Source organism: Dipodomys ordii, unplaced genomic scaffold (genome assembly GCF_000151885.1).
Source record: "Dipodomys ordii isolate 6190 unplaced genomic scaffold, Dord_2.0 Scaffold9, whole genome shotgun sequence".
NCBI lineage: Eukaryota > Metazoa > Chordata > Mammalia > Rodentia > Heteromyidae > Dipodomys > Dipodomys ordii.
In genome coordinates, this window is record NW_012267225.1 from 10,089,867 (window position 1) to 10,103,295 (window position 13,429).

At 42.3% G+C, this 13,429-nt stretch overlaps 1 protein-coding gene across 5 annotated transcripts in view; it reads right to left on the bottom strand.

Annotated features, from left to right (window-relative positions):
• The window catches only part of Crem (cAMP responsive element modulator), a 94,475-nt gene that overhangs the window by 12,658 nt on the left and 68,388 nt on the right, over positions 1–13,429 (bottom strand). For 2 of the 5 annotated variants that reach the window (XM_013009382.1, XM_013009383.1), the window contains one exon: positions 957–992. The exons of 1 other annotated variant lie outside the window; for it this stretch is intronic. In XM_013009382.1, coding sequence (XP_012864836.1) covers positions 957–992 — 36 coding nt within the window. Of the gene's footprint in view, positions 1–956; positions 993–7,028; positions 7,136–13,429 lie in introns of those variants that run through there. 2 more of the 5 variants (XM_013009386.1, XM_013009387.1) reach the window with 2 other exon arrangements.

The window sequence follows — 13,429 nt, forward strand, 5'->3', positions numbered from 1 at the left end:
CTTTTTGCTTATGTGGTGCTGAGGAATCGAACCCAGGGCCTCAGGCATGCAAGGCAAGCGCTCTACCACTGAGCCACCTTCCCAGCCCCTAAAAAGCACCAATTCTTAAAGCTTCTCTCTGATATACTTTGATCCATCACAGGTGTTTACATTTATTTATTTATTTCAGTCATAGGGCCACTGTCATAGGCCACTGTCCTTGAGCTTTTACTGCTCAAGGCTAGCACTCTACCACTTTGAGCCACAGTTCCATTTCCAATTTTCTGGTAGTTAATAGTTAATAGATAAGTGTCAGGGATTTTCCTGTCTGACCTGACTTCAAACCTCAGATCCTCAGATCTCAGCCACCTGAGTAGCTAGGATTATAGTTGTGACCTACCCATGCTGAGCTTATTTACCTTTATTTAATTTATGCCAGGCCTGGGGCTTGAACTCAGGGCCTACGTACCACCTCTGAGCTTTTATGCTCAAGACACTGGTGATCTACCACTAGAGCCACAGCTCCACTTCTATCCTTTTGTGTGTGTGTGTGTGTGTGTGTGTGTGTGTGTGTGTGTGTGTGTGTGAAAGAGAAAGAGAGAGAGAGAGAGAGAGAGAGAAATTAACTGGAGATAAGAGTCTCACAGACTTTCCTGCCCAAACTGATTTTGAACCATGATCCTCAGATAACAGCCTCCTGAAATGCTAGGATTATAGACACGAACTATTGGTATCAGGCTTACATGGCCTTTTTAGAAGCAAAGGGTTTTAATTATAATGTGTTTCCCACCTTCTACATCCTGACATGGAAAATAAATTGTGGATTTTGGTATCAAAGATTTCTTGGGAACAGAAACTCCTCCAACTCTCAATTTTGGGTGTTGACTTCATACCTCTCTCTTTGCCAGCCTTAAACATGGAACAGCAGAAAAAGCATGGGATTTGGAGTCTGGTTCTAGTCCAGCTCTGCCACTTACCAGCCATGTGACTTGGGGCAAGCTCAGCTTCCTCATCTGTAAAACGGGGATACATTATCTCATTTCATACTCACAACAAGCCCTTTAACCTATGACAGTGTCTAGCATATAGCAACATTCAGCTGTTACTCCCCTTCCTCTTCCTTTTCTTACATTTTGAAAGACACGGTTCCAAATTATGCTTATATTGTATACTATATATGTCCATACATAAAATTTCCCCTGGAGTTTCCCTTCTAACAAATCAGAGTTACCAAAATATTAGCTTCTCAACCCTCACTCTGTTTCAAAATATGCCCAAGAACTATTTTAAACACTCTTAAAGAATAATATTACTATTAAAAGATAACATGAAATGTCCTTTTCGGTGTCTAGCTATTTAAAATAGAGGCTTGTAGGTGGAGAATTGCAAGTTGACCAACTGATACACTCTTGCCAGACTAAGAAGAATAAAACTGAGAACCACATTACAGTAGAAAACAAATAAACCTAGCCACGTGACTATTTTGACTTGTTTCCAAAGTGAAACAATTGCCAACATCCCAAGTTATGGTGATTTTATTTATTCAACTATTTATTGATATATTATCATACTGAGCACATTAACTGCATAAAAATCTTTTTTTTTGTTTTTGAGACAGGGTCTCCTGTGATCCTCCTGCTGCAGCCTCTTGAGTACTGAGATTACAAGTATGTAGTATCACACTTGGAAAAAAATATTTTTGCATAGAGATTTCCATTTCACTGTAGGACATTAATCTTAATACATACCTCAAGAAGCAATAATGACAGGCTAGCAGTTATAGTGGGAGGAGGTGGCTCTTTCCCAGCTCATTGGCTACTGTCGTCCTATTTTGCTTCTTCCACTCTTTTTCTTTCTACATCACACCCAGTGTTCCTAATACCCACATTAGGCCCAGTGTTTTCCCATGTTCTCAAAAAATTTCACTTCTCCATTGCTCAATTTTTTTTTAACCTAGGAACATTAATCCTATATAAAAATGACTATTAAAATTGCCTAGCACATAGACCACATAGAATTAGGTCATTAAATATTTTTGTTTGACTTTACTGATAGGTAACTGACAAGTAAAAGTTTTCTACCTTCTAGGTGTGGGCTGTGATACTTTGAAATATATAGTTAAATAATGATCATAAGCAACCTAAGTTACATATGAGAGATCTTCACATTTTCTATTAATAAGGCAAAAATCTTGAGTTAGAAATGAGACATATATGGATTTATGGGAAATATATGAACTATGAGAAATATGTGAATCCTGAGATTTAATGTTTTACATACATAGTGGCAAATAATGCTGTTGTCCTATGAAGTAATAATACATATTCCAGAAAACCCCATTTATTTAAAACAATGCTAATTTATTCTTATATATTTTAAAGCAATATCTAACATGCTTATTTAACATTTTTATATTTATTCACATTTATTTCCTATTTATTTATTAATTTGTCAATGTCAGATGAGTTGGGTTTTTTTTGTCAGTTTTGGGGCTCGAACTCTAGGCCTGAGAGCTGTCCCAGAGCTCTTCCGCTCAAGGCAAGCACTCTACCACTTGAGCCACAGCGCCACTTGCAGTTTTCTCATGGACTTTCCTGGCCAGGCTGGCTTTGACCAGCAATCCTCAGATCTCAGCCTCCTGAGTAGCTAGGATTACAGGCCTGAGCCACCGGTGCCTGGAGTCAAGTGAGTTCTGATTGTAATGTCGTAAGGTCTCAACTGAATCAGAGGTTTCAGAAGACCCCAACTGACCCAGCACATGCTACCTTTCTTTGCTCTTTGTTCTGGTACTAAGGCTCAAACTCAAACTTTGTTCTGGTACTAGGGCTCAGGGCCGTGAGCTCCTGCTTGATTTTTCTAGTGCTCTATCAACTTGAGCCACACCTCCACTTCCAGCTTTCAGGTGGTTAATTGAATTAAGATTTTCTTTGATGTATCTGCCTGGACTGGCTTTGAACCAAGATCCTCAGATCTCACCTCCAGAAGACCCATGCTGCCTTTGTAAGCCTGGAAGCCTCATTTATTCATTCTGATCTACATGTAGTTAGAAATGCATCTCCCCCACAACCCCTCCCCCACTGTGAGCACCAGGGAAGATGCAAGATGCAGTTAAAGTTCTTTTTCTTCAGCAAGGTATCTTCTCTTCAATGGCTCCCCATCCTTTAACTTGTGTCTACTACTTCTTTTTATTTTTCGGTCAGTCGTGGGGCTTGAACTTTGGGCTTTGGCATTGTCCCTCAGCTCTTCAGCTCAAGGCAAGCACTCTACCACTTGAGCCACAGCACTACTTCTGGTTTTCTACTAGTTTATTGGAGATAAGAGTCTCAGGGACTTTCCTGCCCCTTCTGGTTTTGAATGGTGATCCTCAGATCCCATCCTCCTGAGTAGCTAGGATTACAGGCCTGAGCCACCAGCACCTGGCTTTTTTTTTGTCAGTTGGGGGGCTTGAACTCTGGGCTTGGACACTGTCCCTCAGCTCTTCAGCTCAAGGCTAGCGCAACTTGAGCCACAATGTGCCACTTCCAGTTTTCTCGTGGTTTATTGGAGATAAGTGTCTCAGGGACTTTCTGCCTGGGCTAGCTCTGAACTGTGATCCTCAGACGTCAGCCTCCTGAGCATCTAGGATTACAGGCATGAGCCACCAGTGCCCAGCTCTACTGCTTCTTGTGTATTACAATTTGCTAGTTTCCATGACAGCTCTTTAATTATGCTACTGTATAACCTTAAATGATTTTTTACTTGAATGCTTGCATAAATTAAATACAAAGTATTACAATAATTTTATTAGGCAATATATTCATATGAACAAATGAAACAAGGCAAAGTAAAATACATTATCATAAATACTACATATTTTCTGAAGCAGTAGAGAATCCATATAATAGCCATTTTCAGCATCATCCTTCATAGAGTTTTAAGGTTTTACTTTAACCTCAGGTAGAAAAGTGCTATATTTCTAATTCCAATATGACTATAATTTCAGCTGGTAATAACTTGAAAAGTTAAAACCTCATCAAAACTATTCATTTATGCCAAAATTTTCTTTCACAAAGGATTCACCTTTTTCACCTGTGAAACCAAGACATTGTTTTCCAAATCTAAATATTGGCAAGGTTTGTTCATAATAATTTCAAAATTCAGCTTGACTATAACTTACCTTATTAAGACTCAGTCAAGAAATTATGTACCTAACACAATCAACTTAGGAACTAAGAAATTTCTACTAAAAATTTAACCTATATCCAAGAGAATTAATAATACAAACCTATAAAGTACAGATGTTCACTTTTTATATTTGATTCTATGATCTTATAAACAAATGCTGCTCAATCTTTTCTAGGCCCAGCATTTAATACCAGAGAGTGATAGGGATAGATTGGGGGGTGGGGGGGGCAGGATGATGGAAGGGTGACAAGATATTCATAAATTGCCATGTTGAACTGAAACCTTTTTGTACAATTAAAGATATTTTTTTAAATATTAAAAAAGTACTGATCTACATGTACCGTGGAGATCTTAAAACTAAGTTGTAGACCATTAATGGGTCATAAAATCAAGAATAGCAGTTTTTTGTTTTGGTTTGGTTTGGTTTTGGTTGGGTGTGGGGCTTGAACTCTGGGTCTGGGCACTGTCTCTTAGCTCTTCAGCTCAAGCTTAGTACTCTACAACTTCAGCCACAGCATCACTTCCAGTTTTCTGGTGGTTAATTAGAGATGAGTCTCATGGATTTTCCTGCCTGGGCTGGCTTTGAACTGTGATCCTCAGATCTCAGCCTCCTGAAGAATAGCATTTTAACAAACAAAAATTTGAAAAGAAAGAAACAGAAACAGGCGCAGGTGGCTCATGCCTATAATTCTAGCTACTTAAGGGGCTGAGAGTTGAGGATTGAGGTTTGAAGCTAGCCAGAGCTAGCTTAGAGACTTTAGAGACTCTAATCTCTAAATCCAAAGGCATGGCTCTGAAAGCTACTTTACTAAACCTTTGATAAATTCCTTAAATTATGTGTTGCTTTGGCTCTTAAAAATAAAGGAAATAGGGCTGGGAATGTGGCTCAGTGATAGAGTGCTTGCCTAGCAAACATGAAGCCCTGGGTTTGATTCCTCAGCACCACATAAATAGAAAAAGCCAGAAGCAGTGCTGTGGCTCAAGTGGTAGAGCTCTGCACTCAGCTGAAGAGCTGAGGGACAGAGCCCAGGCCCTGAGTTCAAACCACAAGACTGACAAGAAAAAATAATTTAAAAATTAAAAAATAAAGGAAATAAAAGCCACTTTCATTTTCACGTAGCTTTTCAAATAGTACTGATTCTGTGAGGATTGAACAGACTTCTTTAAGAAATCAGGTCTTGTAAAGCCATGTTCTAGACATTTCTAAGTTTCAGTAATTTTTGAAAGTTGTAAATTGGAAAGGGAAATCATGGGTGGTAAGCATTACTGACAATATAGACTAAGGGGGAAATAACATAAAACGTTTGCTTAATTGCCAAACAATTGTTAATATTTTCCTTAAGCATTTGTTTACATATATTCAATAGTCAAATCTTTATTGTATTACTATATTCTCTTTCATGCTTAGGTAAGTCAAATAGTGGGCAGGAATTAAAAGTTTAGCTTAAAAGAAAGATAAAACCGAAATATTTAGGAAATAAGTATATATACAAATATAAGCACAAAATGGTCTTTTGCTTCTAAGAATTTATGGGATGTGTATTTTAGTTTTAAGTTCATTTGTGCTTTATATTAAGTTTGTCCTTCGAGAGCTTCTGCAATTTATGGCACCTCTTTAACTTCACAAAAACTTCTTTTCTCCACACAGTGGAATCCAGGAAGAGTCTCGGAGCCACTAATTCTAAGGAGCCGGGGTGGGGGTTGGGGGGCGCGAGAGGTGTAAGCACCCCTTCAAGATTCGAATTTGCACTTGAATTCAAAATTCAGAACTGGTTACGGATGGGACCAGCCAACTACAGTAAACAATGTTGCAACCGCACAAAAGGTCACGGGTGACACAGTCTTTCAAAATCACTTGTCTGTCACTAAATAAAGCCGCTTGAAGAACTGCTGGTTATAGATGTAAATACCAGAGAGGCTGGGGGGGAGGGAGACAAAGGAAAAAGGCACTCCCGGGACTGAGCACTAGAGAGCACTCGGAACCCCAAGTTTCTATAGATCTATAGATCTGGCCAGAGCCAGGCACCCCTCCGGCCGCAGCCCGGCTGTGCCCAGCGTGTGCAGGCGGCCCTCACGGGGGGCCCGGCCTCCCCCAGGTCTTCCGCGCAGCCCGGCTGTCCTGGGCGCGTTCTCACCACTTCCCGGTCCGCCCGGGTGCCCGACTCCGGCGAGGTCACCCCAAGGCTTGCCGCCGGGGAAGCGGGGCCGGCCGGGGGCGCGCGGGGCCGGGGCGGGGGGGCGGGGCCGGGGCGCGCGGGGCCGGGGCCGCGCTGGCGCCCGGACAAGGCCGGGGGGACTGACTCAAGCGCAACCGGACTCGCGGCTGACGTCAATGCGCGGCGCGCCCCGGGGTAACTTTCCCACTTCCCCGCGGAAACTCGGTTCCAGGAAGCGCAGTGACGTCAGCCCTGTGGACCCGAGGAGCTGGGGAGCCGAGCGCGCCGCTCCGCGGAGCCCGCGTCGCGGGTCCCCCGCTTCCCGCGCGCACTGCCCGGGGGCCGGCGCGCAACTGAACTCGCAACAGGTTGCAGGTGAAATCGTCACGCATTTCCAAGAGGCCGAGCGGCCGGGGCGCCGAGTCCGAGGCGGACCGCGGGGGCAGAGGGGGAGGGGGAGGGGGAGGGGGAGGGGAGGGATCTTGCTCCTTAGCCAGGCAAGCTAAGCTAGCGAGCGGTGCAAACCCCGAGAAGCCGCCGCGCGGAAACGCCGCGACACCGGGGCCGAACTGACACGCGCGCGCGCACACGCACACCTAAAAGAAACTTCCTAACTTGACAGGGACTAGGAAGTAACGCTTGTTGTAACGCGCGATCGTCCCCAGCCACTCTTTCTAAACTTCCAAGCCGCTGCAGAACGCGGCTCAGCCCCCACCCGACAGCTCTCACCTGTCTCGTCTCCAGTCACAGCCATGGTGGGCTTCGGCATGCAGGCGGCCTCCCTTCCCCTGACGCCGCTCAGCATCCACTGTGCTAACCAGCAAGCATGTGCAAGATAAGTAGGAGTGCTGACATCACAATGACATCACTAGCCTATCACTGCCATCAATTTGCCTTGTCACAGGCGAGCTCACCGAAGGCAAAGCCTATAAAAACTCTTCCTGTAATAAACCATCTTAATGTTTGCTTCCTCTCTCGCTCGCTCTTTTTAACAGGAAAATCTGTTGAGATGGGCTGTGCCATAAAGGGGTTCTTTACCCTTAAGAGTCACAGGGCTGTACTTACCGAGCTACTTTTTTTTTTTTAATTACTGTTGAGTTTGGGGTTTCTAGGTAAACATGGAGGAAGTGAACCTTATCTGCTTTTCCTAACTCAGAGGAGAAAACAAGAAGCTGGAAATTCAGACTTTGAGGATTAAGAAAACCATAGTGAGTGCAGAAAGACTGTTCCAGGACACTTCTAAGTTTACTTAAATGTCTCTAAGTAACATAACCAGCTACCTTGTTCACTTACATTTTTATTTGCTACACCATTTCTTATACAACCACGAAATCCGGCTGTTGGAGTGGCTAACTTCATTTGAAGGAAGTAAATACTGAAATTTTAAAAACTCACTGTGCAACATAGCAAGTTTTATATAGCATACTTCTATAATGATTAGATTAAATCAGATAAACTTGTTGATATTTGACCATATTTGGCTTCCAAAAAAATAGCAACTTGTGATTCAACCTAATACATAATTTTATCAACATTTAGCCCCTTGAAAAGAATTTCTGTGATTTAAAAAAATTCATAAAGAAGTCACAATTAGGGCTGGGAAGGTGGCTTAGTGGTAGAGCGCTTGCCTTGCATGCCTGAGGCCCTGGGTTCGATTCCTCAGCACCACATAAGCAAAAAGAAAAAAGCCGGAAGTGGCACGGTGGCTCAAGTGGTAGAACGCTAGCCTTGAGCTGAAGAGCTGAGGGACAGCGCCCAGGCCCAGAGTTCAGACCCCACAACTGGACCAAAAAAAAAAAAGAAGTCACAATTACTATTTATTTTATTGTTGTTGTTACTAGTCCTGGGGCTTGAACTCATGGCTTGGGTGCTGTCTCTGAGCTTTTGTGCTAAAGGCTAGTACTCTATCATTTGAACCACACCTCCATTCCCAAATTTTTGGTAGAAAATTGGAGGTAACAGTCTCACGGACTGCTGCCTGGGCTAGCTTTGAACTGTGATCCTCAGATCTCAGCCTCCTGAGAAGCTAGAATTACAGGCATAAGTTACTGTCACCTAGCTCATAATTTTTTTTAATGTCAAATTTCATTTGGGGGACTGGGAAGGTGGCTCAGTGGTAGAGTGCTTGCCTTGCATGCATGAGACCCTGGGTTTGATTCCTCAGCACCACATAAGCAGAAAAAGCCAGAAGTGGCGCTGTGGCTCAAGTGGTAGAGCACTAGCTTTGAAGAGCTGAGGGACAGTGCCCAGGCCCAGAGTTCAAGACCCCCAACGACAAAAAATACAAAAAAAATTTTTTCATTTGAATTGCTTAAGGAAGGTTCAGCATGTAAAGAGCTGGATCATTACCAAAAATTTAACAATAATGAAGTTAAATAAAATACTGGTTGGTGCTGGGAAGGTGGCTCAGTGGTAGAGTGCTTGCCTTGCATGCATGAGACCCTGGGTTCGATTCCTCAGCACCACATAAGCAGAAAAAGCCAGAAGTAGTGCTGTGGTTCAAGTGGTAGAGCCCTAGCCTTAAACTGAAGAGCTAAGGGACAGTGCCCAGGCCCAGAGTTTAGGCCCCATAACTGACAAAAAAATAAAATAAATAAAATATTGGTAAATGTTCTACCGTATACCATAATGATATGCATCATTATGGCACGAAACTAAGTGGTATGTTATAGTATGTTATAAGTGGTATCTTATCAGTGGGTTGTACAAAGCCGGTGTTCTTGTATGATTAGAATTCAATCTGACATTATATCAGTGAAAGGACATCCCAGCACCCTCCAATAAAGGCAAAGACTTTACATTCTTTTGCATGTGAGGGGTCAGGTCAGAAAGTCTCATTTCCAGAGTCCCTGCCAAGGGCCTGGGATTTGTGCTGAAGACATCCTGACTAAATAAGAACGCTGGGGCATCAACCTCATCCTTGATCTAGGTCCTCTTCAAGAAGCTCCATCAAAGACTTTCATCCCACCCATGCCTAAAATTTGGATCTAAGCTTATTTATTAGTTTAAATTTCAGAAAATACAATTTGGTCTCGATATTTCTTGTTTTTTGCTTATTTTTGCATGTGTGTGCTGGTCCTAGGGCTTGCATTTAGGGCCTGGGCTCTCTCCCTGAGCATTTGTGCTCCAGGCTAGCATTCTACCACTTGAGCCATAGAGGTGAGCTATTTATTCAGTTGATTGCTGTTATTTGACTAGATAACTCAGTCCATCAGCCTATGTAACTTAATATTTTCACACAAGAAGGCTGTATCATTTTTATTCCATAAATGTTTCCTGGACATTTATCATATGCTAAGGATGCTGGTAGGTACTAAGGATCACAATCTAAACAGAACTTATGACAAAACTCTAGACAGGTCAAAGACACTCACAATAAATTCCACACTTTACCTAAGAATCTGACAGAAAGGTCTCCTGGAGGAATTGTCAGATTAGATGAAACCTGAATGCTTACAACTGGGGCAAGTGGCTGTCAGAAGGAAGACAGGCATGAAGGTCCTGGGGAGGGAAAAGGGATGCCCTGACAGAGACTAGAGAAGGGAAGGAAGGAAGAGCTAAGGGAGCCAGCGGAGGCACAAGGCCCAGATCAAACAGATTTGGCTAAATGTAGAATTTGGGCCTTTGTCTGCCATTCATTAAAGGATTCTGCTAAGAGACTGACATCATACTATAGAATGAATGGTTGTGTTTCTTCCCATTCCAATGTTGAAATCCTAACCCCCAGTGCAATGGTATTAGGAGGCTAGAGGTTGTAAGAAGGAAGTGTCCAGAGGCTGGGAAGGTGGCTCAGTGGTAGAGCTCTTGCCTTGCATGCATGAGGCCCTGGGTTCGATTCTTCAGCCCCACATAAACAAAAAGAAAAAAGCCAGAAGTGGTGCTTGGCTCAAGTGGTAGAGCGCTAGCCTTGAGCTGAAGAGCTGAGGGACAGCACCCAGGCCCAGAGTTCAGGCCCCACAACTGGGCCCAAAAAAAAAGAAAAAAGAAAGAAGTGTCCAGAATGGGATTCGTGTCCTCCCTCCAGGAGCTCCCTTGCCTCTGCTACCAGGTGAGGACACAGAAGATGGCTGGCTGTGATCCAGGAAGCAGTCCTCACCAGACACTGCTTGCCTCTACTTCCCAGCCTCCAAAAGTGTATAAAGATAAATGTGTGTAAACAGCCCAGTCTGAGGCACTTTGTTGTAGCATTTACTGGAGTAGGAACCATGTTTAGATAAGTTTATAATGTGGAAGGAGAAATGTTGGAGATAAAGACTTTTGTTTGTAAGAAACAGCAGCAGTTTCAGAGGAATAAAGAGTTTAGTTGCAAGGTGAATAATTTTCAGTATATTATAACTATATGTGTTAACAGCATCAAGAACGTTGATGAAAGGTGTTATCAACGGGATTAGGGAGGGAAAAGCAAGAGTAGCAGATTGCTGTGGGGGGGGGCACTAGTGAGCAGGTAGAGCTAACAAGGGTGAAAAAGAACAAATATGATCAAAATAGATTGTTGTCACAAAGTATGAGACTAGGACAAAAATTGAAATTTTATTAGGAAGCAGGGGAGAGTGATTGGAATAAATTGTATACATTTGTGGAAATGTCACAATGAAATCCCCCTCCTTGTATAATTTTGTTTTGTAGTTGTACTAGGGCTTGAATTCAGGTCCTGGGCAATGTCGCTTGGCTTTTTCGCTCAAGACTGGCTCTTTACCACTTGAGCCATATGGACTCCACTTTTGGCTTTATAGTTTAATTGGAGGTAAGAGTCTTCATAGACTTTTCTACTAGGGCTGACTTCAAACCAGGATCCTCCGATCTCAGCCTTCTGAGGGGCTAGGATAAAAGGCTTGAGCCACTAATGTAGGCTAAGAGAGCTGCTGCTGCCTCTAGTATGATTAAAGCTTCAGGAAACGGGGTGGGAGGAGGACTACCAGCTGCAGGAGTACAGATCACAGGATAGCAGCCTGAACCAAGTCAGTGATTGTGGAAGCTGGAGAGGAGTGCCAACATGTATGACTTAGCAAGGGGCGAGAAGTCATAGAGAGCTACAGTAGCAGGAAGGTCATCCTGAGAGCAAAGGCTCAAAATGCCATGAAGACTAGCTGAAGACTAGCCCAGAAAAGGAGCAGAAAAGCAGGGGGTGGGGGGGGAGGCACAGCGGCAAGAATCAGAGATTTCCAGTGGTAAGTACTGTAGGGACCAACCAAGGTAAGCACAGAGAATTGAGAAAGAAATAGATGTGACCTTGCAGTGAAGGGCAGAACCTTCTTTAAATTCAGAAAAACAAGATAAGAATGCCCACTGACCTCTCTTTGTTTAACAAGCCTGGCCACTATTATGAAAAAAAAAAAAGGAAGAAAAGAGGAAAGGAAAGGAGAAAAACAAGCACAAGAAATAAGAGTTGAGGACAAGAAACAAAACATCATTATTTGTATGTAGTTTAAAAATAGTCACATAGTATCGCTGATTATTAAAAGCAATTAAGCATTTAGCAAGGTATATAGATAAAAGATCAACTAGCACTAGTAGCTCACACCTGTAATCCTAGCTACTCAGGAGGCTGAGATCTGAGGATCATGGTTCAAAGCTAGTCCAGGCAGAAAAGTCCAATAAACCACTCAGAAAAAACCAGAAGTGATGCTGTGGCTCAAGTGATAGAGCACTAGCCTTGGGCACAGAGAGGCTCAGGGACAGAGCCTAGACCTGAGTTCAAGCCCCAGGAATGGCAGAAATAGTTGTGTGTGGGGTAGGGCACCATTCCTAACTGCAACCATAAAGCATTTAGGAACTAGTTAAGCAAGACTTAAAAATTGGAGAAAAAATTTAAACTGTTAAATAAAAATAGGATCTGAAGTAATGAGGCATTTCTGGTGTGGAACTGGTCAGTTTAACATTATTAAAGACTTCCACTCAACCTAACTCAAACTTTTTACAAACATGTTCAAAAGAATAATGGTTCAAAAATAGTACACTCAAAGGGCACCAGTGGCTCATACCTGTAATCCTAGATAATCAGGAGGCTTGAGGGTTACAGTTCAAAGCCAGCCAAGGATGGACAAATCTGAGAGACTGTTTTCTCCAATTAACCAGAGAATGCTGGAAGTGGAGCTGTGGCTGGAGCGCTAGCCCTGAGCACAAAGGCTCAGGGACAGCACCCAAGCTGAGTTCAAGCCCAGGACCAGCAAAAAAAAAGGCTAACTCAGAATAAACTAAGAAAAAAGGGGAATTAGTTCCATGATACTGGTATATGAAGGAAAAAAAAAGAAAGAACAGTACAGAATAGAGAATCCTGAGATACATCCAGCATACATGAAGACCTACTGTATAATTAAGATATCCCATAAATGGCTGGAAAAAAGACAAGCTCTCTATATGTAGAGGGACAAAAATGGATCCTTACTTAATACTAAATGTAGAGGTGAGTCTCAGCAACTCAGATTCTAAATTCATAGAAGACAAAACAGAAAAATAACTTTATGATGTGGAAAAAAAGATTTCCCAAATTTAACCCCAAAAGCACAAAAGGTGGGTGTACATTATATAAAAGATAAAAATTACAAAGATATTCTTTATTAGAATATCAAATCTGCAGATTATTTTTCTATATAGAAGAACTGACATGAGAAGAAAGTTAAGTTTTTTAGGATTATTAATTGAGGCATGCAGAATTCATGATTGTAGGGAAAATACAACAAGTGGTTCTCATTTTATAATTAGAACAGTAATATGTTAAATTGAAACTCTTGTACAAACATCTGAAAAATTATTGGGTGAATATTGTGGAGTTTTTTTTCTCCACAAATAACAACTGAGTTCTTCCCATATTTTTCCTTATATTCCATTTTCTAAATATTTTCTATATTGGCAAATATATAAATAAAAAAGTTTAAGATCCATTAATTATAATCTGCTTTATTCCATACTTGCAAGACTTTCAAATCAAAAGCAGTATATTACTCTACTTAAATCTAAGGTGGGGAACCTGGACATGGTGACACACTCCTATAATCCCAGGCTACTCCTATAATCAAGACCAGCCTGGGACGCCGGGCGCTGGTGGCTCACGCCTGTAATCCTAGCTACTCAGGAGGCTGAGATCTGAGGATCGCGGTTCAAAGCCAGCCCGGGCAGGAGAGACCGTGAGA